Source organism: Pelecanus crispus, chromosome 2 (assembly GCF_030463565.1).
Source record: "Pelecanus crispus isolate bPelCri1 chromosome 2, bPelCri1.pri, whole genome shotgun sequence".
Taxonomy (NCBI): domain Eukaryota; kingdom Metazoa; phylum Chordata; class Aves; order Pelecaniformes; family Pelecanidae; genus Pelecanus; species Pelecanus crispus.
The window spans coordinates 54,624,303-54,651,088 of NC_134644.1; the positions used below are offsets into that span (position 1 = coordinate 54,624,303).

Below are 26,786 nucleotides of genomic sequence, written 5' to 3' on the forward strand. Positions count from 1 at the left end.
ATGTTAAATGATGCACAAACAACAAGTGAGAAGAATGACTAGCCTGTTGCTGCTAATCCAGCCAGCTTTCAAAGCGGGATCATGAGTCACCAGCCCCATCAGGGCTGGAACAGAAACCCCAGCTTACCACATGCAAGAGCAGAGCATCCTTTTTTTGGCACAGCCAAGGGCTCCCGTTTGTGCAATGTGGGAGGCTGGAGGTCTGGAGTCAGGTGCTGCACCTACGTGTCCGTGCTACAGAGGCTGCAGAAAAGCTGCCCGGCTGGACCCCTCACCTGCACGGAGGGATGCTCTGGGGGAGTGGGGCTCTCCTGCCAGTTCAGGGCTCACAAACACACCACGGGGCAACGTGCCAGGCTGGGGTTGGGCTCTGCATATTGGGGTTTCAGTCTTGCTAGAAAAAGAGTCCGGGACTTTTTCTGGGGGTTTTAATGAGGCGAGTGTTCACATTATTTCCTTCTCACCCCAGCAAGACACAGCACAGTCTGAGCTCCCACCCAGCCAGTGGTTTGGGCTGTTTCCACAGCCCCGAGTCACTGGAGGCTCCGATCCTGCTGCCGGCAGCACGGGGAGCTCTGTGTGCTCCCCGGCACCGTCATGGCCTTCCCACGAGAGCCAGCGACACCTCACTAATCCCTCTCTGCCCATCACAGGCATCTCAGAGGCCCTTCCAGAGAGCAAAAGGGGCTGTGCAGCTTCTGCCGTGTTTTAGCACATCTGTAAGGAAGTTGTGCCTCTGCTTTTGTGCCACTTCATGTGGGAAACCTAAAAACACGTAGGGCATAACAGTGCAGGACAGCACACAGCCCCAGCAAAGATGCACCTGCAGAGATGCTGCCACTGTGCTGCTTCATGAACCCAAAAAGGAGCTGAACTGCAAGCAGAGAGTGTTGGCCAGCTGGGAGGGTTTTACAGGCTTTGGGTTTGTTTCTCCCCTGCCCTGGACCACAGGTTTTGGGTCCCCAAGCCAGACAGCAGAGCAATGCTACCTAACATGGTGGAAAGCAGAAATCTGGGCTTGCCCCAGAAGAAAGCAAGAGGCCTGACTCCATGTTTCACACAGCCCAAAGCTGCTGGGGCACTTGCTGTCACAGCGGGTGGGAGATGCACATGTGTGTGCATATTTATATATGTGAAAGCATAGGTGTCTGAGAAAGGTTTCATTTCCCTGCGGTGGCTGCCGAGACACACACTGAAGGTATTTTTGGGAAACCCAACATCCCCTCGGCATGCAAATCAGCCAAGCAGCCTGGCAGTGCTCCGGGCAGCCAGGCTTTCACTTTTCAACCACAGAGCATAATCCCCAAATCAGGCTCTGCAGCAGGACTGGGATGCACAGGGGATGCCAACCCAGCAAACGCGTCTCTCACCAGCCACCAAGGTGTATTGCACCATCAAAGCTGCAGGGCTCGCTGCCCAGCACGCCCTTCTAGCTTCAGGTGGTTCCCTCTTTTATTTTAAGCCCAGAAGTCATTATCATCAGGGCTCCACTAGTTACAAACCACAAACAAATAGGAGCCTTGCCTGCATGCTCCGAGAGATGCTGTTGAGCTGAGGTAGCTCTTTTTGGGGTTAAACAGCAGGACACCACCGTTTCTAAAGCTGCCTGACCTCTAGGAAGTAGTAATAGTGCTCAACAACATTAGCAATTATTTTTGTATCTATAAACAGTGAACACCCCTGTGCTGACTAATGCTATTTCCATCTCACAGATGTTTCGCCTGGTCCCTCACCCTAGGCCTGAGAAAAAGCCCTATCCCGAGTATCCCTATGCACTTGGCAGAGTGTTTATTTCTGGCCTGGAGGATGCGATAAAAGATATTTCCTCCAGATTTTACAGGCTACTGGGTGAGACAAGGAGGGTGACAAGACCCAGAGGAAATCAGCCTTGGCCTGGGAACAGAGAGAGAGATGCTGCAGTCCCAGCTCTGGCACAAGCCTGCCCTGCCTGCAAGCACCCAACAGTGCTGTCTGTTGCCATCTCCAAAGCGGCTTTATTTAGAACAAAAACAACTGTTACAGTGCCTCTGAGGACAGGTCACCATGCAACCTTGTCCCTCCCTGGGACCGCAGGGCCAGGCTTTCTTTGCCCCGCTGCTGCAGGGCAGGACACGGATGCACAGCTCCTGCTGCTGCCTGCACCCAGGGGACGGGCAGGCCGGGGAGACCGGCCTTCATTTGAAAGGTCGCCCCAGAAGTCAGGAGAGATACAGGGTTCATTGACTCTTTAAACAAATAGGGTGAAGCTAAACTTATCTCGCATCACCTGCGGGCAGCCAATACCCAGGTGGAAGCAAGAGCAGGGAACCTGACAGCTATTCTCTGACCACACAGCTATTCAGGTTTGGACAAATGACCCCTCCAAGGGACGTGGCTGCAAATTGCTTAAACAAATGCAAAGTTCAGACAACTGTAAAGAACTTGTCTCACTTGCCAACAAAATTACAAAACGCCAGTGTTTTCCGAAAAACAAGTCTGCACAGCTCACTTGTGAGAAAGGCGGGAAGATGCCAGAAGCCATCAAGAAGGGCAGATGAGGAAAGACTCTGGTTCTTGCCCAGACAAGATGTTTCTCAGGGGCGAGGGGGCAGGGCTTGTTTTGCTATTATTGCTCCTAAGAAAAGATGCAAGGTCACCCGGAGCCCTGCACTTGTTTGTAGGGAGAGGGACAGCCGAGGCCCCGTGGGCATGGCGGGTGAGGCAATGTTTGATCACAGCCTCCCCAAGCAGGCTCTGGGGCAGCTCATTTCATCACCAGCTCAGTCAGGAGGTGACTCACCTCAGCACAAGGGCTTTTGAAGTCCCTTGTCCTCAAATCAGCAGCAACTTCCCACATGATGATCCCAAACAGCTTCAAGGAAAGGGAGTAACCTGGCCAGCATCTCCCACAAAAAAACCTCTTACATGCCCTTGTCCCCCAGCGAGCAAGGGAGGCACATGAGCATCACCTACTGCAGCGGTGAACTTGGCCATTGCAATGTTTGAATGAAAGACAAACTGCTGCTCCCTTTTCTCTCCTTGAAGGCTGGGCAAGAGGGGGGGGGGTGGGGGGGTCACTCTGAGCAATACCAGAAGCAGCTGGTAGTTGTTGCTATTCCAAAAGCAGCTAAAAACCATCACCCAAACCCAGCATTTAGGAGCTGCACGCAAGCCTAGCAAATGAAAACCTCAATAGTGGCAGGGACACGGCTATCAATGCCGACACAACTCCTTGTCTCCAAAGGCTTGAGCTGGTAAGAGGATCCTTTGAGCTGAACACTGCAAGAGTAATACTTGTGTAAATCACAGGGCGTGTAATTCATGGCATGAAGACGCAGCCATGCCTTTGCCATACAATCTGTCCAGAGGTGAGAGACAAGGAGCACAGACAAAAGCACTGGTGCAGATGACTTTCACCTCAAAATCCCATCTGGGACCCCTCACCCACCCTTTGCCATTCAAACCACTGCGATGGAAGCTGTTCTTTTACTGGTTTACTCAGGGCAGGAGCAGGTGGAAAGAAAGAAGTCTTCAGAGGACAGAAAGCCACCGGGAGTTTGCACAGCCACATCAACCAGCTGAGCCAGGTCATCAGAGCAGATGAACTGGTGGCTTCCTGAGTTCAGCCACACAGAAATATGCATCCAGGTATGCAGCTTCTCGCACACCCCTCACTTGGGAGCACTGCCAAACCCTCTTCAAACGCTCCTCCAGCCACACTGTGTTCCTACGGGTGGTTTGGCACATGAAGAAACCTCCCATCCATCCCCAAAGGCTGTTTTCTGAACAATTATTTTCAGCCCCTCTCACAGGCAGAAAATTGTTACTCTTTACATCTGCTTGAAATGGTTTCCTGGCAAGCCACAAAGCATCCCATCACACGCTCCATCCCTCCCTCCCAAAGGCTGCCCAGGCAAACCATTTTGCTCCCCACAGGCCAGGCATGGAGCTGCATGCCAGCTGCCCCACAGCATGGGGGATTGAAAACATTAGACCTCACTCCTTCATTTTACCACCAATTTTATCACCCATACTCTGCTTGTGTTTTGTTTTCCATTGCAGGGATAACAACCCCCAGGCATATTTAGGAGGTAAAACATACTGCATAAGGAGCTTTAACATAACAGCTTAGATCCCAGATCTTTTACAAAGAAGGATTAAAAGCAGGAATATAAGCATCTAAAATTTTAGGCTTTAGTCTATCAGGAATAAACATGAGAAGCAACATTTTTGGTCTAAAACCTTCCTTTTCTCCCCCACCCCTACTTGTTGCAGCATGACTTACCTGCTATCCCTGCTCTCAGATGCTGAAATATCTCTTCTGAGGCTCCCAGTACAACAGCATGCAGAGCAGACTGGAAAATTGCCCACAGCACCAAAAACAATCTCCAACTCTCTACCCCCCTCCTCTTACCTGGGAGAGGGCTTTCAGGTCCCCATATAACTTGACCCCACAAGTGGCAGCTGCTGAGGATTAAGTCCCAGCTGATGTGGGTCAGCAGGAATTCACAATTACCATCTCAGAAAGGTGCTGGGGGGGAATGCCCTGAGCCAGAAAGCAGCAGGGGGGCATCCTGGCGGGATGGGGATGGGGATGGGGATGGGGATGGGGATGGGGATGGGGATTCTTCTTGCTGTAACTCTGCTCATCCCCTCTGCAGCACCTGGAGCAAAGCCCAGCAGGAGGCAGGGTAAGCTGATGTTACCTGATCAGTAAAATCAGGTGGATGGGATGGCAAATTGTGACCAGCGCTGTGCAGAGAGATCTGCGTGCTGGGCTGGGAGCAGGGCTGCCATGCTGCCCTCCTTGCCCTGCCTGCATGCAGGGATTGCCCTGAGCCCCCTGCCTGCACCAGCCAGGCCTGCGGGCAGGTGCAGGGCAGCTGTGGGTGCGTACCCAGAGCAGCCTCGTCCCCTCTGTGGTGGCCCTGCGGGGGCGGTTTGTGCCCTTTGGCTTTAAAGAGGGGCTCGAATGCCTGGTTGTGCCAGGGATGGGTGTATGGGGGTTTTCTAATGGGGCAAGGCTCCCCCAGAAAGAGAAGGGAGAGGGGAAATGGGAGCGGGGGGGCTGGCAGAGGGGGAAGGCAAGGCTTGCTATTGCCTGCTGGTGAAGGGAAAGCAGGAACATCATCCTGCTGTGGGACAGAGAGTAGGACACTGCCTGGTGTGCTCCCTGCCCCATCTCATGTCTGAAGGTTCTGCAGAGCCCCTGCCCTGCTCAGATCAGGAAAGGTGATGTATGAGGTTTGGGAATGCCATCCCTTTCCTGCTGCTGAGCAGGTGGGCTAATTAAAGAGGCTGTGCTGTTAAATGGTAACGAAGATACACGATCTGGAGCAGCATGATAGCCTCCCAGCGGGGCCCAACAGATCGGAAAAATTGTGATTGCTTTTCCGCTTGTGCCTGGAGAGAGCATCCTCAGAGAGCATTCCCCGCTGCCACCTGCCACTGGTAACTGAGGGCCAGCGCACAAGCAGCTCCTGCTGCCAGTGCTCACTTTGGCTCGCTGCCTCTCGGGGGCAGGTGGGGGTGGAGATTTGGGGACATTCACAGTTTTGGGGGGATGATTTGAACTCTTGGCAAGGTCTGATTTGAGGAAAGCTGTGATCAACCTCACTGAGGATTAAGCCCTTGAAGCTAAGTGTGGGCACCCAAAAGACTGAAGCATCCCACATCAGTAACCATGCCGGAGTCCCTCGTCCCATGCCTCCCTGTGGCAAGGCAAGGGCTTCTTCGTTGCTTTTCATCTGCCTGCAGGTCACGCTGACTGAAGCCGTAACATCACCAAGACGGAAGTCAACAGGAACACTGAGGAAGAAGAAATTCCCGTAAACACCACTGTCTGCTGCTAAAATTAAACGGGAAGGGTGCTGGTTCCTAATTTACTATTCCTTCCTATGATTTCCCGTCCACTGGGCTCATGCCTGTGCTTTGAGAGCGGCTCCCTGGGACGGCCAGCTTTCCGCAGCAGCTGTTCCCGGAGAGCGGTGAGCTGAAATTGCATGGCATGTAGATAGATATTTTTAAAGTTATTTGGCTTCCCCTGTCCTTGCACATTAGCTAAGATAACACGGGCAAGTGCTGCCAAGAGAAATCACGTCTAAGGGCAGAGCAGGGTCAGGGTGCTGTCTCCCCCCTGCCCTGTTATGGGTGTCTCAGCCACCCTGACCACTGGCTCACCAAAGGGGAGCTGCACACCTGCTGGGTGAGGGTCAGTGGTGGAGAGCAGCTGGGGTACACAACCCAAAGGCAGGCAGCCCAAACTACCTCTTGCTTCACTCAGTGGTTATCTGGCGACTGGATTTCAAAGGCATTTTTCACAGGCTGATGCCTCCCTGAGGTAGTAACTCAAAAACCAGAGCTGCCAAGGACATGGCATTCATGCTGTTGTTCCCTTGGCTGCAGCCCTGCTGCCTTCCCCATCTGGGGAAGGGGCCAAGCTCCTCTTCCAGGAGTTAACAAGAAGCTGACTACTAATAAATCAGCCTCCCAACTCTTCTTGTTGCTTCGTGCTCCTTGTTGGGCCTGGGGAAGTGACCGCAGAAGATTCACCAGCATCGCTGCAGGCGTTCAACAGCCACTGCGGTTTTTGGGCAGCGCTGGTGAGACACAACGCCTCTCGCTGATGGCCAAGCTGCTGAGGTCTCAGCACAACCCAACTGCTTCAGCAGTTATTTGGTCAAGCACCTACCAAATCCATTTGCATTTATACTGGGGAGGAACACAGCCACTGCGGGGCTCTGAGCAGCTGGAGGAAGTGTTTGCAGGAAGCCTGGGTTAAGCGAATCCAAGGCCACGCCGGCGTTTCTGCTCTACTCACAGGACTCGTCCTACTCAGCGCAGGTGCCTGCCCTCCCCGCCACGTCCAGCCCCTGGCCAAAGGCAGCTGCCCAAAGGCGCTGCCCACAGCCAGGCTCCTGCAAGCCCCCGGCACAGGTGTGCACGGTGGGAGCCGAGGAGCTGCGGCTGGGGTTCGGGGCTGCGGGATGGCCCATTTGCCTACGACAGCTCCTGCAACTCATCGGAGTGGGATCACGCAAGTCTTTCTGACTGCTCTTATCCCCCGTTTATTTCAGAGGCTGGCTTTCCTTCTCCTGCCGTCTTCATTTTAGTATTGTTAGAAAGTACTTACAACCGAAATAAACATGGGTGAAGCTCGTGGTTTACGAAAGACTATTTATACAACAGGAAGGAAATTCCACAGCGCTCTCGGTTTCCCATATAAAAGATTTTCCCAAACTTTTACCTGTTATGGGCGTAGCGTCCCTCATTTTTCCTCATTTTAGGGAACACCCCAGAGATGCACAGCCTCTGCATTTGCTGAGCATCTTTTTTTGCTGGGCAGGGCAAACTCTCCCTCACCTCCAAGCATCTCCCGGGGGGGTCCCAAACTGACGTGCTGCTTCAGGAAAGTGCAAAGCACCAGCAGCACTGGGAGGGAAGAGACTCTTTCCCTCCCCTGCCCTGTGGGGAAAAAAACCCATAACTTTTTCCCCACTGTATTATTCGCTTGGAAGTTTGCTTTTGTTATATGCATGGGACGAGTCTGTTGAGACCATTTCTGACCACTAAAATGCTCTTTCTCCTGTAAAGCATTGGTGTCGTAGACCAGTGAGGGCTGGTTCAGCCCTGCCTCTGCTCTGCTCCCAGCCAGCCTCATGATTTCAGGGCATGCTTTTTGGCCACAAAGATCTCCTGACAGGGTTCATTAAAGCAGGAAGAAAGTTGGAAAAAGGCATGTCTCCCAGTGCAGGTCCCAGAATGCAGCCCCAGGGCAGCACTGCTTTCCCCCAGCCCTAACCCCATGCCTCCATTTCGGTGCAAAGCCAGGAGGAAGACAGCATTGCCAAGAAACCTGACCTGTCCAAAACCGTCATGCTGTTTTTAGCATCTTCCATCCAGGAACCTCGCAAGCATGTGACCGAGGAGGTATTTTTACCTTCTTCCCTTGGTGTTCCAGGCGGGATAGCTGGTGCTTCCAGAGCGTGAGCCAGTCACTGGGGGCTGCCATGAGCCGGGAAGAGCAGCCGGGCCTGCTGCCAGGAATCTCGATTTCCCGCTCCCGACGCCCAGGGAGCCTGCGGCTGGCCCAACGGCAGCGTCTCGCTGTGGGGTTTAGTTTTCAGGGTCACAGCCGCAGCTGGGTGCTTGAAATTTCCCCCCCCCCCCCCTCAGCGCTTCTGTAAACAACAGCAGAGAAGATTAGGAGGGATAGCAAATGTGGACTGAGGACAAAAAGTAATGCAAAATCATGGGGCTTTTTTCAGATAAACAATGCGTGAAGGCTGGCCACAGCTCTTCTGCTGTGCAAAGCCCTTTCCCATGCAAGCCCGACCCCCTAAACACAGTCAGGCTCTTGAAGACCCAGCCATATGCAGAGCTGGCCAAAAAATAGCAAGTGAGAGATAGGGGAATGTACCTCTAGCAGCACTCAGCACCCCAAACCCAGCCTCCCCATCCCCATGCTGCTGACTCCTCTCTCAGGTGACGGAGAAAACCACGCCTAGAGGGCATCGCTGGGGGACCGATCCCTCCCAGACAGCTACTGGGACCCTGACATGCATCTACCTTGTCTGAGTCGGTTTTCATGCAGAAAAATCTCCACGGGCATCCCTGGCACACCAGCATCAATACGCAGGGGTGTGCAGGGTTTTTCATGTCTGGAAGAGGCAGGCGGGCACGTCTGGATGCTGCTACATCTTCCAGTGACAATCCATGACCAGATTTGGCCAAGCCTTTGATAAAAATCCCACCAAGTGTTTTCATCTATTGGCTTTTCGGGACCTGGAAAACATGGTCTGTAGTAATTTTCTCTGGTGACATGGAAGAGAAGAGAATTGAAACAGAAGTATCCCAAGGTCCAGGTTGGGAATCTTTCCTGTGGACTTGGGAGCCACTGCTTTCCCCAGCAGACCCATTACAGCAGGTGGGACACGTGGCAGCAGTACCCTGCCTTAATACAGAAGGAAAAAAATACCTCCAGCTGACTCCCCACACAGGCAGAAGAGACATCGTGGAGACTGGGATTGTGCCACGGGCACTCCTTTCCTCCCAAGAAGATTAAATAAATTGCAGTCGGGTATGAGCCAAGAACAAGGAGAGCCTTTAGCTTTTCGCTCAGCAGGGGATTTTGCATGTGACAGAGACTTAATTTCCATGCATTGGTTCAGCTTGGAGTCAGAGGAGACATCTGAAGGTCCAGAGCAACCTGAAAGTCACTGGCACTTCTGCTCCTTCGGCGCCAGTGACTTTTCCCCCAAGCCCCTCACACCACCCGGTCCCTGGTGGCGCTTTGAGCTTGAGCTGATCCTGGATGCAATCCGGGCAGAAAAGGCAGCTAGCACTTTCTGCACAGCTTATTCATAAACTGCTTGCCATCTGTAAGTAGCCCAGGTCTGAAGGTCCAGCTGCATACCCACTCCTTGGCGGGTGCCACATAACTCATCACCTTTCTTGGAAGGCATCAAATTATATCCAAGGTGTGTGAAATCTCCTGGGGTTTCAATGAGCCCAAACTCTTTTTTAGAATCATAGAATCATTTAGGTTGGAAAAGACCTTTAAGATCATCCAGTCCAACCATTAACCTAACACTACCAAGTCCACCACTAAACCAATTAAGGGTAGAGTAATAATTAATGTCATGTTTCCTGGCTTGGTGGCTGGATTATTTTTTAATGAAAGTAAAACTAGAATAGAATCATTAAGGTTGGAAAGGACCTCTAAGATCATCAGTCCAACCATCAACTCAACACCACCATGCCTACTAAGCCATGTCCCAAAGTGCCGTGTCTACATGTTTTTTGACAAAGTGATGGTGATCTGAGGAAAAGGATGCAACTTCCTGACTCTCCTTTGGACAAAGCCGAATGCTGGCAAGGCCATGGTAGGAAGGATGGTGCTTGGTGTGTGGGCAATGACACATTTTGCTGGAGAGCAAAGACCTTTTCAGCTTTCAGGATCTATTCATAAGGGTATCTCTATTTTTAAGACATCAGTGAGAGCCACAGGAAGCATTTAAGCTTGAACCAGCAGGGAGTTAATATCTCTGATAGAAATCCCTCCTCTGGGAAAGCAGCCCTCAATGAAAACCCAGCACGCCGTCCCTTCGTGGGGTGCAGCAAATCGGCTTAGCACGCCGAAAAACAAGTTGTGTGCCCATCCTCCAGCACTCAGCCGGGGCCAGAGCACAGCTGACACGGCAGGCAGGATGCTGCCGGCTGCAAATTTGGACACCGCTGCCCTGTGCAGACACAACCAACAGCGGTGCCTAGGGACAAGGTGCTCTGCAGGGGCCCGAAGCTGAGGTGGATGCTCCTGCCTCCGGCGGCTGCTGCTCCAGGATGTTGGGAGATGTGGCAGGTTGGCAGGCGCCAGCCCCCAGATCCTGAATTAGGTCAGTGGAGTTGTAACATCTGGCAACGTAGCTGCCTTTCCGCCGGGATTAGGCACAAGCACCGCTCAGACGCTGTGACGTAAACACCCCGAGATGCAGCTCATGGATGCTGGTGGGCCTCAACATCTGTGCTCTCCCTCCACCCAAGAGGTTCGGGGGCTGCTCCAGGGGCCCGGAGGGGAAGGAGCCTGCAGTCACCCATCCTGTGCTCCCCCCCTGGTCATGGCCCCAACCTCCCCAGAGGGCTCTGCCCTCCCCAGGGGTGGCTGCTGGGTCAGTCACCTGCAAGGCATTGCGGGCTGAAGGGAGGAATCGCAGCAGCTAACGCGAGCAAACCTCCCCCAGGAAACCGGGAGAAACGGCCAGTAATGAAGCAATTATCTGAAAAAGCTGAGAGCTACCCCAGGAGCTCAGGAAACCCGTCTCAGTCATGGGATGAGGCCACAGGCAGCAGGGACACCAGCTGCTGAGGCACATTCCTATTCACTGTGCAAAACCATGACCAGATTTTTATATCCCATATATAAGCACACAGTATCTCTACATAAGCTCATGTAAATAAAGATGTACAGAACAACTTGCTGTTTAAAGACATTGGTCTCGATTACCACTTTAAGCAGCATTAAAAATCATTGTTTCCGAGTCACGAGATACCTCTACAAGGCAATTAATTTTCTGTGTGGTTTTTATTTCTTTTAAGTGCACACAGGGGCAGCAGCAACACTGTCAGGTGGTCCCTTCTTGGCATTTTGTGATGCTCTCACCAGTCTGGTGTGCTCCACGTGGCTGTGGATCTCAGCCCAACTTAGTTCAGGGGTTTGCCTTTTCCACTGCCACTGGAGCCACCCAAGGGGCACAGAATAATTCAGGTGGGAAGGGACCGTGGTGGGGGTCTCTGGTCTGAGCTCCCACTCAAAGCTCAGAGCGGGGTGCTCAGGGCTGTATCCAGCCGGGCTGCAGAACCTGGAGGGATGGAGCCCACACAGCCTCCTGGGCACCTGCACAGCCACCCTGGAACCTTCCCTGAACTCGCTGCAGTTCATTGACATCCGTCATGTACTGGGGGTACGCAGTATCCATACGTGGTCTAACGAGTGCTGAGTAAAGGGAGATAACCTCTTCCCTTGATCTATGGGCCATGCTTCTGACCATGGGGCGGGGGGGGATGCTGCTGGTCTCCGTTGCTGCCAGGGCACTCTGGGGGCTCACGCTCAGCTCCTGTCCCACCACCCCCAGGCCTTTCCTGCAGAGCAGCTCCCCAGCCAGTCCCTCCCCAGTATCACTGTCAGGGGATAATCACAGAATCATAGAATCATTTAGGTTGAGAAAAGACCTTTAAGATCATCCAGTCCAACCATTAACCTAACATTTCCAAGTCCACACTAAACCAATCAAGGGTAGGCTAGACTAAACCATGTCCCAAAGTGCCACATCTACCCGTTTTTGAATGCTTCCAGGGATGGTGACTCCACCATGTCTCTGGGCAGCCTGTTCCAATTCTTGACTACCCTTTCCATGAAGAAACTTTTCCGAATATCCGATCTAAACCTCCCCTGGCGCAGCTTGAGCCCATTTCCTCTCGTCCTATCGCTAACTACTTGGGAGAAGAGACCAACACCCACCTCACTACAACCTCCTTTCAGGTAGTTGTAGAGAGCGATAAGGTCTCCCCTCAGCCTCCTCTTCTCCAGACTAAACAACCCCAGTTCCCTCAGCCGCTCCTCATAAGGCCTGTGCTCCAGACCCTTCACCAGCTTCATTGCCCTTCTCTGGACACGCTCCAGCACCTCAATGTCTTTCTTGTATTGAGGGGCCCAAAACTGGACACAGTATTCCAGGTGCGGCCTCACCAGTGCCCAGTACAGGGGGACAATCACCTCCCTGCTCCTGCTGGCCACACGATTCCTCATACAAGCCAGGATGCTGTTGGCCTTCTTGGCCGCCTGGGCACACTGCTGGCTCATGTTCAGCTGGCTGTCAGCCAGCACCCCCAGGTCCTTTTCGGCCAGGCAGCTTTGCAGCCACTCTTCCCCAAACCTGTAGCGTTGCATGGGGTTGTTGTGACCCAAGTGCAGGACCCGGCACTTGGCCTTGTTGAGCCTCATCCAGCTGGCCTCGGCCCATCGGTCCAGCCTGCCCAGATTCCTCTGCAGGGCCATCCTACCCTCCAGCAGATCGACACTCCCACCCAGCTTGGTGTCATCTGCAAACTTGCTGAGGGTGCACTCAATCTGCTCATCCAGATCATTGATAAAGATATTAAACAAGGCTGGCCCCAAAACGGAGCCCTGGGGAACACTGCTCATGACCGGCCATCAACTGGACTTAACTCCATTCACCACAACTCTCTGGGCTCGGCCACCCAGCCAGTTTTTTACCCAGCGAAGAGTACACCTGTCCAAGCCATGAGCTGCCAGCTTCCCAAGGAGAATTCTGTGGGAGACGGTGTCAAAGGCTTTGTTAAAGTCCGGGTAAATTATGTCCACTTGCAGCACTTGACACTTGTCCTTGCTGAATTGCATAAGGATCCTTTCAGCATTTTCTGAAGCCAGGTATGCTGTCTGCCTTTCTCCAGTCACTGGGACCTCCCCTGATCTCCAGGACCTTCCAAAGGTGACAGACAGCGGTTTTGCAAAGACAGCGGTAAGCCCTCTCCACGCCCTCGGGTGCATGTGCAGCCCGGCTGCTCAGGCAGACGTGCATGGATCACATTCTCTGCTGTAAGCCCAGATTTGGTCCAGTTCCTCCACATTCCCACCAAATGGGACCACCACATCCAGCCAGGACAATGGATTACAAATTCTGGTGCAGGAAGAGCACATGGAAGAGGAACTGAAATCATTGAGTAGGAAGGAGCAGGTGTTAAGCTGATGCCTTTTCTGGTCATGGAAAATTGAATTTCTAAGTAAATGGGACTGTTTGTTTGCATGCTTTCTCCATGCAACCACATTTCTGTAGCTTCATGTGGATGGGGACTGTCCTTGTAGATGAAAAGGCCAGAAGACATGTGAACCTGGTATTTAGGAAAAGCAATGTAAGAGCAGATTTTAAAAGGAAGAGTTTGAGGCTAACGAAAAACTGATCAAAGAGTAATATGAATCGCGATCATGACAAGAGCAGAAGATGAAATAGAAAGTGGAAGCATGCCTATTGCCAATGCCCATACGAACCCCAGTACTTATAATCACTTCGTGACTTAATAAACTGGCCTCCTCACCTGTATCAAATTAAATCCCCCAGGCTCTCATGCATCTACTGTTGACCATCTGTCTTTACAGACAGAAATATTTTAGTAACTTAAATCAGTGTCATGTGTGTCTCTTCCATAATTTCCAGGAATTTCTGGGCTAGCATTTACTGTCTGTACAGCTACGGAGATGATCTTTTGTTGTACCAAAATCTTGTGATCTGACTTAATTTTCTGGCTGCTTCTTTCTCCGTAATAGGCTCCCTTATTTTGTTACTTCCTCTACATTTAAAACAACGTGACCTTACCTCTGGCCCTCAACATTATCCATCAATGACCCAAACAAGATGACTTTACAGAATATATTTTTTACAGAATATTTTCCTCCATTTTTTTAGAGCTCAACCTCACCATGTAGATTTTGCACCATTCTATGCAGCAGCTCATCTTCTTCGCCATAAACAGCTACTCACAGATTTGAAATCTGCAAGTGCCAGACAGAATTGCACTACAGTCAGAAGGGGATTTGTTCAGGGGTTTTGGAAGGGTTGGTTTGTTTTGTTTGTTTAAAATCACTGCATTTTTGGACATCACGAGCTACCTCATGCTTCATACCCACGACCATTTTGCTTTTGCTAGCCAAAGGCATAGAAGAGCTGAACAGTAAAGACTGATTATGCCTCAGAAGAACAACAGATGTAAGGTCAAGGCAGCACATAGAAGAATTGAAGTGGCATTCTCTTTAATTAGAAATCATACCACTAAACCACTCTGTCTGGACACTGGGCCCTTTGCCTGTATCCTCCTATGCCAGGAGTGCCATAATTTTAGGCTTCTTCAAGCAGCTCCCATTTAAAAATTAGCTTTAGCCTTGTCACTTTTGGGATTAGTCCCAAATGTCCTTCCCTATCCCACCAGTCTGAGGCTGAGCAGTGCAGTGGATGAAGCACACAGAAACAAAGAGTGAAGTGGCTCAATGGGTTTACAGCAGCTTTTGAAGACGCTGAGGTTAAAAGATGCCCAAGTTATCAGCTGTGGACTAGCTACAGGTTTGTCGTCCCAAGAATGACAGTAAAGCCGGAGAGCCACAGCTGGTGGAGCCAGCCTATCTCAGGTCTAACTGCTGCGACATCAATGAGGTGCCAGGATATTTCAAGGTAAAGCTTGAATTCATATTTAAAGCGGTTTCCTTGTGACCAGCTAAGGCCCGCACAAGACTTCAGTAGGATGCTGGGATGTAGTGGTGGGAGCCAGAAAGAGCAGCAGCAGCAACATCCTTTAAACCAGAAACTCGATGCACCATTAAAGGCAACACGAGCAAGGCACACAGTCATGCTCTTAAAATTCACTCAGGGTGAATACCCAGTTTGTGATCTGATGCATCCCAAACGCATGGGACTACAGCTCTGGTGCGCCCCATCTCAGCATCAGGCCACCTCTCCCTGCAGGCCAGAGCCAACCTGAGATGGGGCAGCTGAGCAGCGTCTGTGCCCAGCGGCCAGAGAAAGCACACGGAGAGCTGAAGTGCGTGAGGAACAGAGGTGAACAGGAGCGCACGAGGCCCAAACACTGCTCGTCCAGCATGGCAATTACCGACTGCCTTTGCCTCGTTATCCCCTTGCTCACCGGAACAACAAAAACCTCAGTACAAGGAGCTTTTTCAGGCACAGTGGGAAGAGGAGATGAGGTGGCAGGAGGTGACGATGGGGAAGGGGAGAAGGGCAGGAGAGTGTTGGGGAGGCAGGAGGCCATGAGGGGTCTGGGGTGGGGGCAGCCCCATGGGGTCTTTTCCACAGTCACTGTAGGAGCAGGAGAAGGAGAGGTCAGGGCTGGAGGAGCAGGGCTCAGCCGTGGGGAAGGCAGGCAGGAGACTGGGGAAACAAAGGCAGGAGGAGGAGGAAGGTCCTGGAGGTGAGCTGTCACTAAGCTGCCCTGCAGGGAAATGCTGGGAATGGAAAAGTGGAGATGTTTTTCTAAATTGCCCCCTTTGAGAAGCCATTAAAATACACACCCAGGCACATCCTTGTATTCAGGGAAAGCTTTTTTTCTGCATCTTTCCCAAACCTACTGAAGCCACCAGGTAAAGAAAGCGTTTGTCAGTACACGTGGAAGCATTCCTGCACGCCCTCACACACCACCAACTCATTTCAGGTTGTGCTCATTGAAAGACATTGGGAAAAAACCACCTTCTCTAAATAGGAACCATAGATCTAAATTCAAGGTACTTCCTTACTGTGCTTCTGAAGATGTTATTGGAGGCACTGGCAAGGTGCTCCTGAGAAAGGCAGAGACTGCAAACAGAGCCTGAAGTTTCTTCTGGTCCCAGAGAAGGAAAAATAAACCCTTTGTGAGCTTGTAAGTTGAATTTCATAAGGCAGAGGATGTTGCCACCTGCTGCTTGAATATGGGCAGACATCAGTTTTCCTGGGGTTTGGGTCATTTCTGGGTTTTAAACTGTTTTGTAGCCCAATAAGCCCAGGAGTTGGGTACAGGGGGATAGTACTGCATGTTCCAGGGACTAACAGTTGGTTTTTTGCACTTGGAACTCAGCTGTCAGCAGCTCCTCTTCCACCGTACTGCTGGTGAACACAGTGGACCATGAAACGCACCCTTCTCTGCAGTTTCTTCCCTGTAAACAGGTTTGCAAATCAGGTGGGCCACCACAGCAAGCAAACGTCACCTACAAAGCCTTCAGAGGAACCTGGGTAGGTACTCAGCTGCCAATTCTTCCCTGGTGCTTCTTAGTACAAGGTGCAAATCTTTGGGGACGATGAGGATCATGGGTGGCCAAACCTTGGGCACCCAAAAGCAAATTCTCTTAAGAGAGAACGCACTTTTTAAACTACTTTTAAAGAACTGTAAAAAGTGCATAACCTGAACACACCAGGAACAGGTGTTGAACTGCTGCCATTATTTGCAATTCAAAGAATTAGGTCATAGTGTTGAGGATTAAAGCGTACACTCTGTACAGGATTAAATAAAAAGACCCATGTTTCTGTGAGACGGTGGCTTGACAGTCAGAAAGAAAGTAAAACCAGCCAGGGTTGCTCTGCAGGCAGAGCTGATGAAGCAGCAGCATTGGATTGCTCTTCCCCCCCCGCCCCAGTGAAATGCCTCTGGGGAAAGATCTATTAATTACAACCATCTGGAAAAGAGTCTCAGCTGCAGAAGCAGTCATGATGCTGGAGAGGGGATGGCAGGACAGAACTGGGGACAGGGCTGAGCAGCCAGAGCAGCGCTATGGCCGGGAAGGGACAGCACATGGTGATGATGCTACATCCATCCGTGGGGCCAGGGGAGAAACCCCACCAGGGTTTGGTGCACAGGAATGTTTGCATTCCCATGTCTTGGGAATCACGCTGATTCAATCTGAACCTACTTTCTGGTTACTTTCTGTGAGGTCTCCAGACAGGATGAAATTACGCTGCTACTTACTTCTTTGCATGGTTAGTTTTCTGGGAGTTGAATCAGCTCCATGTGGGGTCTGAAACCACCAAAGCAGCAGGAGAGAGGGAAGGCGAGGAGCTCACACCATACCAGGTGGCAGGACACTTGGCCACCTAAGCTGGCCAAACCCGTTTCATCCATTTTGCCAAGACTCCTGCCCCTGCCTCCATCCCCTGTAAGGAAGATATTTTTGCTTCTGCAGGGAGACCAGAATTTCTGTTTTGCAGATGGAAAATGGAAGAAAACTACAGTTTAGGTGACTTTCCCAAGTTCTCAGAGGCCTTTATTAGCCAAGTGAAAGCCTGAATGCTGTCAGCATGGATCTCAGGCTTGGCACGTATGAAGTAAAGCCTCCCTCTTGGCGAGGAACCAGCGGTGCGCTGGTGCTCTCATGCGGCTCCAGTTAATCTTTGCTAAAGCCCACAGACGAGGGCTGCTTTTGCTCGGAAGAAGGCGGCAGTATCAAATTGTTTCCAAATCTTAACAACAATGTCTCCTCAGGCATAAGTGAAGTTCAAACTAGCAAAAACTTTAAAACTTCACCGTCGCGCTTGCCTTGTGAGAACCATATGGATGAGTCAAGTCTGGGGAGAAGTGATTCAGCAGCTTCCAAAGGAGAGGAGCCAATTATTTTCAAGGTATCTAAATGAGAAGCTCTTGAAAGCAGAAAAGGGATTCCTCTTGCCCCTCAGTAATCTTGACAAACTACAAAAATCTGCCTTGGTCACTGCAACATGGCTGCTTTTTGCATTTCATTTCATTGGCTTCCATGAAGATTATTGCTAGCAGACTGGGGTGGTGGGGAATTACAGAAGCCAGAAGAATAACACTCTCTTAATAAAACAAAACCACAAGTTTTATCTTGACTTATGTGGTCTAGCTGTCCCAGGGCAAGCTGAAAGATGATCACCTTCATTAAAAAATTGCTCTAGCTGCACAAAGCAAGTGTCTTGGCTGCCTCAGAGACCTCTCCAAAAGACAGCACAGAGGTGATGTATTACAGAAAGAGAATCAGAGCTGCGTTCCCAATCATGAAGGGAATGGATAAAGATTTCTACTTGTTTTCCTGTCTGTCAGCAGTTTCTTCTCATGATATTGCTCAAGAATCTGTTCCCTCAGTCATGCACTTTTAAAAGCTCATTAGAAGAAAACAGGATACAGCACGCAGGGATTATTCACACCCGCAGCCTCTGCAGCAGCACTGCCTGGCATCCCAGGCCACTTGCAGGTCCCGCAGTGCAGCTGCTGGGCCCCCCACCCACAGTCACAGACACCTCCCTGCATCCCCTCCGGCTCACGTGGGGATGTCCCAGGCAGCTGGTGGATACCTGCTGAATGGATCAAACTCCGATCTCACAGCTGTATATCCTGGTGACCACAGGAAGGGAAAGACCTTCTGTTTACTCTGCTTCCTCACTGCTGCCCGTAGCCAAAGACAGCCAATAACCTATACCAACAAACTGAGACGATGGGAACAGCGCTTTGTTCCAGAACTGGTGGGTGGCTATATTCAGGTGCAGTGGAGGAATCCCATTGGCATCCTCTGAAGACAACCTCTGCCATTTTTACCAGGCTATAGCGCACTTTTCTGAAGATGAAGATCTGTGACTAGTTAAAAGCAAAGGAAGCTGCCAAGAGCAACAGCTGAGTAGTTCCTGGGAGAAGGAACCATGTGGCAACAGGAAGGCAGGGTGGGCAAAACCACAACGCAGTGCAAAGCTTCAGAAGTGCTCCATTCCTGAAGGGGTTGAGCAGGAGGCAGCTCATTTCAGGAAGAACGACACAGCAGATCCCGGTGTCAGGGGCAGGCTATCACGATGGCTGGCCACCAAACCCACCGGCCACCTGGCAGAGCAAGATACTCGACAGAAGATGGGATGAAGCAGGCATGGGTTGTGCCTTTGCAGAGCCTTAAACAGTATAAGGTCAGGAAAACAGCTATGTTCGCAGTGGAGAAACGTAAACTGCATTAAGGGGAGGCTTGCAAATATTAAGGTTAAGCCGGCAGGAAACCCAAGAACTGTATGCAAAAGCAACCTCAGTAGCTAGCCCTCAGGGAAAAGCATTTCCTTACCTTGTGCCCCTAACACAGCCTGTCCTCGACACTCTCAGACAAACGAAGCATGACAATATGGCACAAACTAGGAAGATGATTAACCCTTCATATACTGGTTTGCTCCACAGGTTCAGCTACGCTTTCTGCTTATTCGCAAAGCATGAACTACTAACCCTGCCCAAATCTTGACTTCCATATTGATCTATTTGTACTGAACCATTTAAAAGCATTAACATTTTAAGCCATTTAGAGTTAAATCAGATTGAGGGGTTTCTTGAATCAATGAAGACAAAACCAATACTCTTCTCAAACAACTAAGGATCTATTCTTTATGCTTACTCTGGAAACTATGAAGTAGATATGTAGACTGCCTCACTCCCTGGGGTGCCAAATTGAGGAAGAGTTTATGGTATTGCTTGAGCAGCCTGACCACAGGGAGTACTCTGGTGATACAAGGTCACCTGAACTCAAGAGGTCCAACATGCAGCCTTCCAAGGAGTCAGAACGGGCATCAGCTGGTCACTGACTACCGAATGGGAAAACAGCATTGAAAACTGAAAGAACCACAATGCCACACCATCAAAAATGGACACTTTGTATTTCATGCTGGAAGCAGGAATATTCTGCAGATACTTAGGATGCTGAACTTGGCCAGCCAGATAAGCAACTCAATATGGGAATGTGTTTCACATCAGAAGAAAGTCTCAAGTTTGCAGTCTTTATTCACTTTTTTATATATAAAAATACAGATGCATTTTCATACCTGTCTCTATATAAAAGTAAATATACCCGCACCCCCATATACACCTATGGGCTAGTGCAGTTGCACGTTCAGCAGGGCTGTTTGCAGCGCCATGCATGGCAGGACAACGAGTATTTTCCCTTCCTCACTACCTCTTTAACAGAACACGCTCTAAGCTGATCTCGCCAACATCTTCACTCTAGAGCAGAGTAGCAAAATTTCCAGCCTCATGACTGCCTGAACTGTGTTATTCTAACAACTACTGTTATAAAAACATGCCACAGATGTACAGAACTGCTCTTTAATACCTCTTATTTTGTGCCTCAGTACAGCAGGTGATATTTCACAGCATACCATAAGGGAAACGAGACAAGTCTAGCACTGTCCAGTGACATCTGGATGCAACAGGTTTCTGACCAACTAGCATACACCACAAAAACCTCTGCTGCACATACTTTGAGTTGTGACACAAATACAGGTAAATTTAAGTGCCATTTATTAGCAAATGAGTTTTAAATTTACAGAAATAACACATTTAAATTATGGTTTACTCAGTGGAAGAAAAAAAAAATCCTGGGCTGTACCATAGTATCTCTTTAGCTTATAGACTTTTTATTGCCTACACAGCTACTATATTGCAAGCTGCACAGGTTCATGCCTCCTATTCTCAGTATTTTTTTTTTTAAATTAAAAAACCCCCCACAACTAGAGAGTGCAGAAAGTCTGAAAATAAATTCTAATTTTTGGCAAACTCATACTCTACTGGTGCGGCCCAAACTTACCATAAAAAACAAAACATTTAAGAAAAAAGTTACGAGGTGACAAAAGTCTTCCCAAAGGAACAATGTTCCATTTCAGAAGAGAACTCAGAATAGTTGATTTCTATATGCTCTAAATTTTCATTCAAATACAAATGCTATGTTGTAAAATATCTATGTGCCCTCATACAAAAGATCTAGCAAGAGCTTATACTACTTTCTGATTATCCCAAGTGTGTGTGTGGGAAGACAGAGGATAGGAGTGGGGAGAAAGAAGACAAGCATGATTAGAATAAGTTTCCTGATAAATAAAATCCCTATTTCAGAGCAAATAGGAACACTAAAGCACTAGCATATCCACAGACAGTGTATCCTGAGTTTTGATGAGTCCTAAAAGCAATTCATAATCTGCAGCTTCTGTCCTACATGGTGACTTCAGCCTGTTCTTTATATTATTCAATTTATTGAATTAAACTGAAACCTGAGGGAGTGGGGGCAGACGCAGGCGGTGTACGTTCTCCGTGATGTATTAAAAGATGAGATTTTGCAATTCTGTTTACTTGAAAGGGAAAGCTATGCCTGCTTACTGATAATCTGTGTCTTCTCTGAAAAGAGACAGGCAGAATATTTGAAATGAGTTATAAAGAGGCCTTTATAAAGACTACTGAAAACAGCTCCATTTCATTGGGAAGCTCTATCTGAATAAATGGTATTTCTGATAAGCGTAAGGCATGTAAAAGAAAAATGAACAGAAACAGAGTGATAGCAGGGGTAATACAAGGAACATCTGCAAAAAATGAGCTATTCTTCATTGTTTCACAGGCAAAGACAGATATTAAAAGTCCCCTTCATTTTTTTAACAACTTACAGGTTGTATTTTAAATATCAAGTTCCATGGCTACCACATTTATTGAAACTATCTCAATTAACTAAAATCAAAACCAAAACAAAGAACCCCACCCTTGCCAACAAGCCTAGCAGAAGTACCTGACGAGGCTGCATATGTGTTGCTATACAACCACCTCACCAGATACACAAAAAAGCTTGCAGGAAGCGTTAAGAGACAGCGCGGAAGGCCGTGACCACCGAAACAGGAGCTAGCGGGACACGGCACGGCGGTGCGGCCACTTGGTGCCCTCTTCTGGGCAAGACAGAGCCTCGCTTTGCCAACGCATAGCACAGCCACCGAAACTGGATTTTCTAACAATTCCACAACGCACAGGCATTTTCCGTACCTTATACTAATCCTTGGGCAAATCAAAGACACAGGTCAATCCAGTCTGGACGGAAGACAGAAGGTTCAAAGGTTTCCCAAAGTAGTACTTGCCTGTTTTTAACTCCTTTAAAATTTCTTCCTTTAAAATTTCTGACACAGCAGCGTGTTACATCACAACATTGTTTATTATGTGACTTTTTACAATACAAACAAAAATACAGAAATGCAGTATATGAATACAGCTAAATGCAAAATGGTGATGTTTTTCTTGAGGCCATATTCCCATTTCTAATAAAATAAAGAAAGACTGCACACAGGTAGAAACAGGTTGGTAGTTAACTCCACAATTTTGCCTAGAAATGACCTATAAATGCGTTTTTCCTGCTACTTACCATAAAATGTAAAAAGGGAGTTAAAGGAAAGTTTTACTCGCTGGTTCCTACCATATGAAAGAAGCTATATTCTATTTAGGAGGGCCAATATATGGAAAAATATCTAAATTAAATGTTATTACAAAAAATTCTGAAGCAGTAATGAGATCCTTCTGGCTAAAGAAGTTACTAAATGAGAATAGCATATATTTAAAGAATCCAAGACATAAAAGGGTTGTTATAAAAAGCCTAGGTGCACTGTAAGCCTACAACTTTTGGTTTTCCATGTGTACTTTTAAACAATGGAAGTGTCAAAAATAGGGTCAACTGTGTTAGACTAAATTACATTATTGTATATGCTGCACTGAATGGAATTCTTGTATTATAATAATAGAGAAGCATTGTTTGCATCATATTATGGCAATTTATCCTCACTAAAAACCGTCTAGAGTCCTTGCATTTTTTAATATCCTGTAAACCGTCAAACCACCAGAACATGATTGTACAACAGTAAAATGTTTTCTTTTGCATTAAAATGACATCTATTTAAAAAAAAAAGAAAGAAAAAAAGGTACTCAGAGCTGTTATTTTTCCAAGTACACAACACCCTAGACAATTCAAGGCATCTCATTCTCCATTAAAGTTAACAAAAATTTGTCATGCTGTTAAATCCATTACTATGGATACAACTGGTGCAAAATTGGTCAAACGGATCCAACAAACACTGATGTCCAGGCTGGCATATTGGCAACTAATACATAACTGGTGGTCAAAATGATGCATTTAAAATATCTTCCCTTTCTTCTTATTCTTTTCCAAGGTTCTAAAATGATATAAAGATATAAGTTTGTTAAATAATGCATACATGCTCTGATTTAAAAAAAAAAATCACTAGTGTACATTTTTAAAAAATATGCATTTTATAAAGCTTTACTGGTTGCAATACAATGTATGAAACTTAATCGCGTACACAGTACTTGTACTACATAAAGTCAAGCAATGCATTTATCACTAGATTTCCCCTTCCAAGGACTAGAAGAATTAAAACACTTTCACTCTCAAAGCTATAACTCTTCATCCCTCAGAAGTCTGATGCAATCTAGCTTTCAAATACAAACATAATATTTTTAGATAGATCCAGTTATGCATGGATACGGTGTTTTGCAGATTAAAATCTGCTTTAGAAGCTAATAATGTTCCCAGTATTTCTGATGTATGCTCATATATAACTAAAAGCAGTTCAAGATTTTTCTTGGCTTTTAAATGACACTTCCTTAGTGGTCAAGGAATAACTGACCATTATTACCACAGAAATTGCCTTTTAGCAGAAAGCTACGGAACATTTACTGCGAACTGCAGGACAAGACTCCAGTTTACCTGGAAGAATTCTGTTGTTCCAAAATACGTTGTTGAGCTTCCCAGTTTGCTTTCTCGTCCTCAAACTGGCGACGCTTTTCCTCTAATTCTTTGTGTTGTGCCTCCAAATTCTTTTTCATTTGCTCATGACGTCGCTGCAGCTATAGAAGAAGTTATGATCAATGTCAGTAAGCACAGAAAACACAGCAACTTTTGGACCTGTAGTAACAAACATCAGCAACTATACTAATGCTATATATATATGCTATATACTATAATGGGGGTTGGGCTAGATGATCTCTAAAGGTCCCTTCCAACTCAAAGCATTCTATGATGAATGCAAGAAAATACGGTATTATATTTTCTCTTCAGAGAAAGTAACTTAGACCAAAAACTCCAAGGTTTTAGGTATTGCCAATAACAGAAACAAAAAGGGTATTAATCCCATAGCCTCATTTTACAGTTAACAGAAAACACCCCAAACGCTGCCCAAGTTACAAATAGAAGTTGTAAGCAGCTATATGTGGCAAATGAAAGGAAATTCAATAATATTTTGATATTTGATGCAAATGCTAAGAAGCAAATTGCAGAGCATTTGAGTATCAGTAATGAATAAATTAGCAGCATCTTTGTGTGGGGAAAAAAACTGAAACATTGATTAAATCCTATAGTATTAACTATATTAAGGATCTACTTGGGAAAACATTATTAAGTGGATTAATACTAGTAATAATTCATTTAATTAGTGAATAAATTACTGAATTGTCTACACTGCCAGAACAGCATAAGAAGTCTCTCCTGCAAGTTGATGGGACAGACTGACAATCAAAAGTGTTATATGTGAGAATGGAGACACTGTCAGAACAAGTGATTTGTTTTGTGCAGTGTAACACATTTTTTAATTGAGTTAAATAAAGCTCCCTCTTTCCTTACTCTCTTGCAAGTCCCTGTCTTTCACAAACCCTTCAAAACATATTTCCTTTTACAGATTTTTTAAAATGCTTTATACTCAGCATTGTCTACTGCCTACTTGTCTACATTTAGAGAAATACAACAGAAGTTTACCAAGTCACGAATGGTGAAGAAAAAGAAATTAATGAATTACACAAACATTTAAAAACTGCTATCACAAGATGCATTCAGTCAAAAAGTCATGTGGCAGTACATGAAAAATAAAAATATTTTTGTTTGGTTTTTTTTCATATAACAAGGAGAGGGCAGAGGCCAGAAGTATAAATGGGTTCAAAAAGATTTGAGACAGAAATTGAGGAAGGATAAATCCAGTGACTAATTAAACACCATGACCCAGATAAAACACCTAGCTTTAAAATCCTGAAATTGCTGACTGGTGTATCTTTGCATTTATATCCTTATCTATTTGCTTCTCCAAAAGGTATAAAAAAAATAATTAAAAAAAAAATCGAATCTACATTGATATATTTTTTCCTCTGATCCATTATGCCTTGGCTCCTTACAACGCCGAGGCTGCCAAGCATTTCAACCACCCTTCCAAGTTTCCTCACACTCCCTCAAATTTGTAGCCAAACTTTCTTTAGGAACTTGGACAGTTTTGAACTTCTCTATTAATAGTCTCTCAAAAAGATCACTTCAAGAGCCGCTTGCAGCCCATAAAAAACAGTTTCACTGTGAGGACTCCACCTGGAGATGACATAAATTAGAGTAAAATATCCATAAAATTCATGTATGTTCGAAGGACACCAAAACACTGACAACAACATATCCCTGACTCTTTCTGAGTCTGGTAATTCTCATTTAGATTATTTCTTAGAGATATTGTATCAAATTCCTGAAATGCTTTTTTAATATACAAAGCAAATTATCATTACTACGTTAGCTTATGTAAACCATGAAAATCTCAAGAACTTTTTAAAGCACATGGAAGAAAACAGGCATAAAATATTCCAAAGAAGAGGGGGAAACAAAGAAGTGAGTAAGAAAGTTAAGGAGTATTTTAACATACTGTATAAATAAAGCAAATAAAAAGAGAATGCATGTGAACATTAAAATTACATTTTAAGTTTGGGCTTATACCATTTCAGCAAAGACAACAAGCTGAGAAAGAATAACTGAGCTGTCTTTAAAGATAAAATCTAACCATGGAATCAATTCCTAGACAGAGGTTATGTTGCAAAGTCTTGGCAAAACGAGCCATCTCTACACTTGTTCAGCCTCAAGCATATTGGGGTTTAAGACATTTTGATTACCTCAGCTTCAGAGTCCTTCAGTTTCTGAACTTTTTCTTTGACTTTCATCTCAAACACCTGTTCCATCTCCATTTCCATTTTTTTCATTTTGGCTACATGCTCCCTCCTTTCCTCCTCCATCTGTGCCAACGGGCTCCTGCCATAAATCCAGAAGAAGAAGTTAGCTAATAAGAACTTTTTTCCTGTCTGTTACATTAGGGCATCTGTAAAAAACAAGATAAAAATGCTGAAGCATTAAGATAAATAACATCACTGTATGCACTGCTAGCTTAATTCAGTTTGCATTATTAACTATTTAGTTAAGCTTTCCTCAAAAAGACATTTCATACAACATCTTTTCCTCCCCCACAACTGATTTAATTACATTTAGGTTAACAGAAACACTTGACTTTGTATCTTTAGTAGAACCTGGTCATGGGAAGAGAGGAAATCGAAGTTACAAACAAAAAAAACCACCCAAAGTTAAACCCCAAAAAATTAGCATCTTGCAAGTGATCTTCGGGCATCTTTTTCTTTTCTATGCAAATATATACAAAAATTAGTGGACATAATAAAAATGTTAAGAGCATTGCAGACAGAAGTCCCATTTCCTCTCTAAATCTTCACTGTTCAGTCAGCCCAAGAGTAAATTAACATTACAACTGTGTTGAACACTGTGGTCATGCTTTTGAAGAGATAGCAACTTTGCCAAAAAAGGTTTGGGCAACTGAACATCAGTATTTCGTGAAAGTATTAGTGGAAGATTTTTGTTTAGAAAGTTATTCATTAAAAATGTATAAAGATAATGTACTTCTAAAAAAATGTATTTTTAATTTTTCTGTACACTTTATGGTAACTACTTTCCTGGATTCTACTGGATTTTTAAAGCTGTATTAGCCTGCTAACCATGTTATGGTGACACAGGTTTTAAATAGCAAGTTTCACATTAAATATCCAATAAAACAGGATAATTTTGGTCTAGGGATGATTGCTACATACAGTCTTGTAAGACTTTCCTGCTGTTCAACAAAGAGCAATCAAAATAAATCAGTGGCCTCTTGTTTCAGTTTTGAGTA

The 26,786-nt window shown here is 46.8% G+C and overlaps 1 protein-coding gene across 3 annotated transcripts in view; it reads right to left on the minus strand.

Annotated features, from left to right (window-relative positions):
• Positions 1-22,024: 22,024 nt before the first annotated feature.
• SEPTIN7 (septin 7) overlaps positions 22,025-26,786 on the minus strand; it is a 67,183-nt gene continuing 62,421 nt past the window's right edge. For all 3 annotated transcript variants that reach the window (XM_075706322.1, XM_075706321.1, XM_075706323.1), the window contains 3 exons: positions 25,732-25,867; positions 23,528-23,667; positions 22,025-22,973 (listed from right to left, as the gene is read on the minus strand). In XM_075706322.1, the coding sequence (XP_075562437.1) occupies positions 22,934-22,973; positions 23,528-23,667; positions 25,732-25,867 (316 nt within the window). In that variant the 3' untranslated portion in view covers positions 22,025-22,933. The remainder of the gene's footprint in view (positions 22,974-23,527; positions 23,668-25,731; positions 25,868-26,786) is intronic.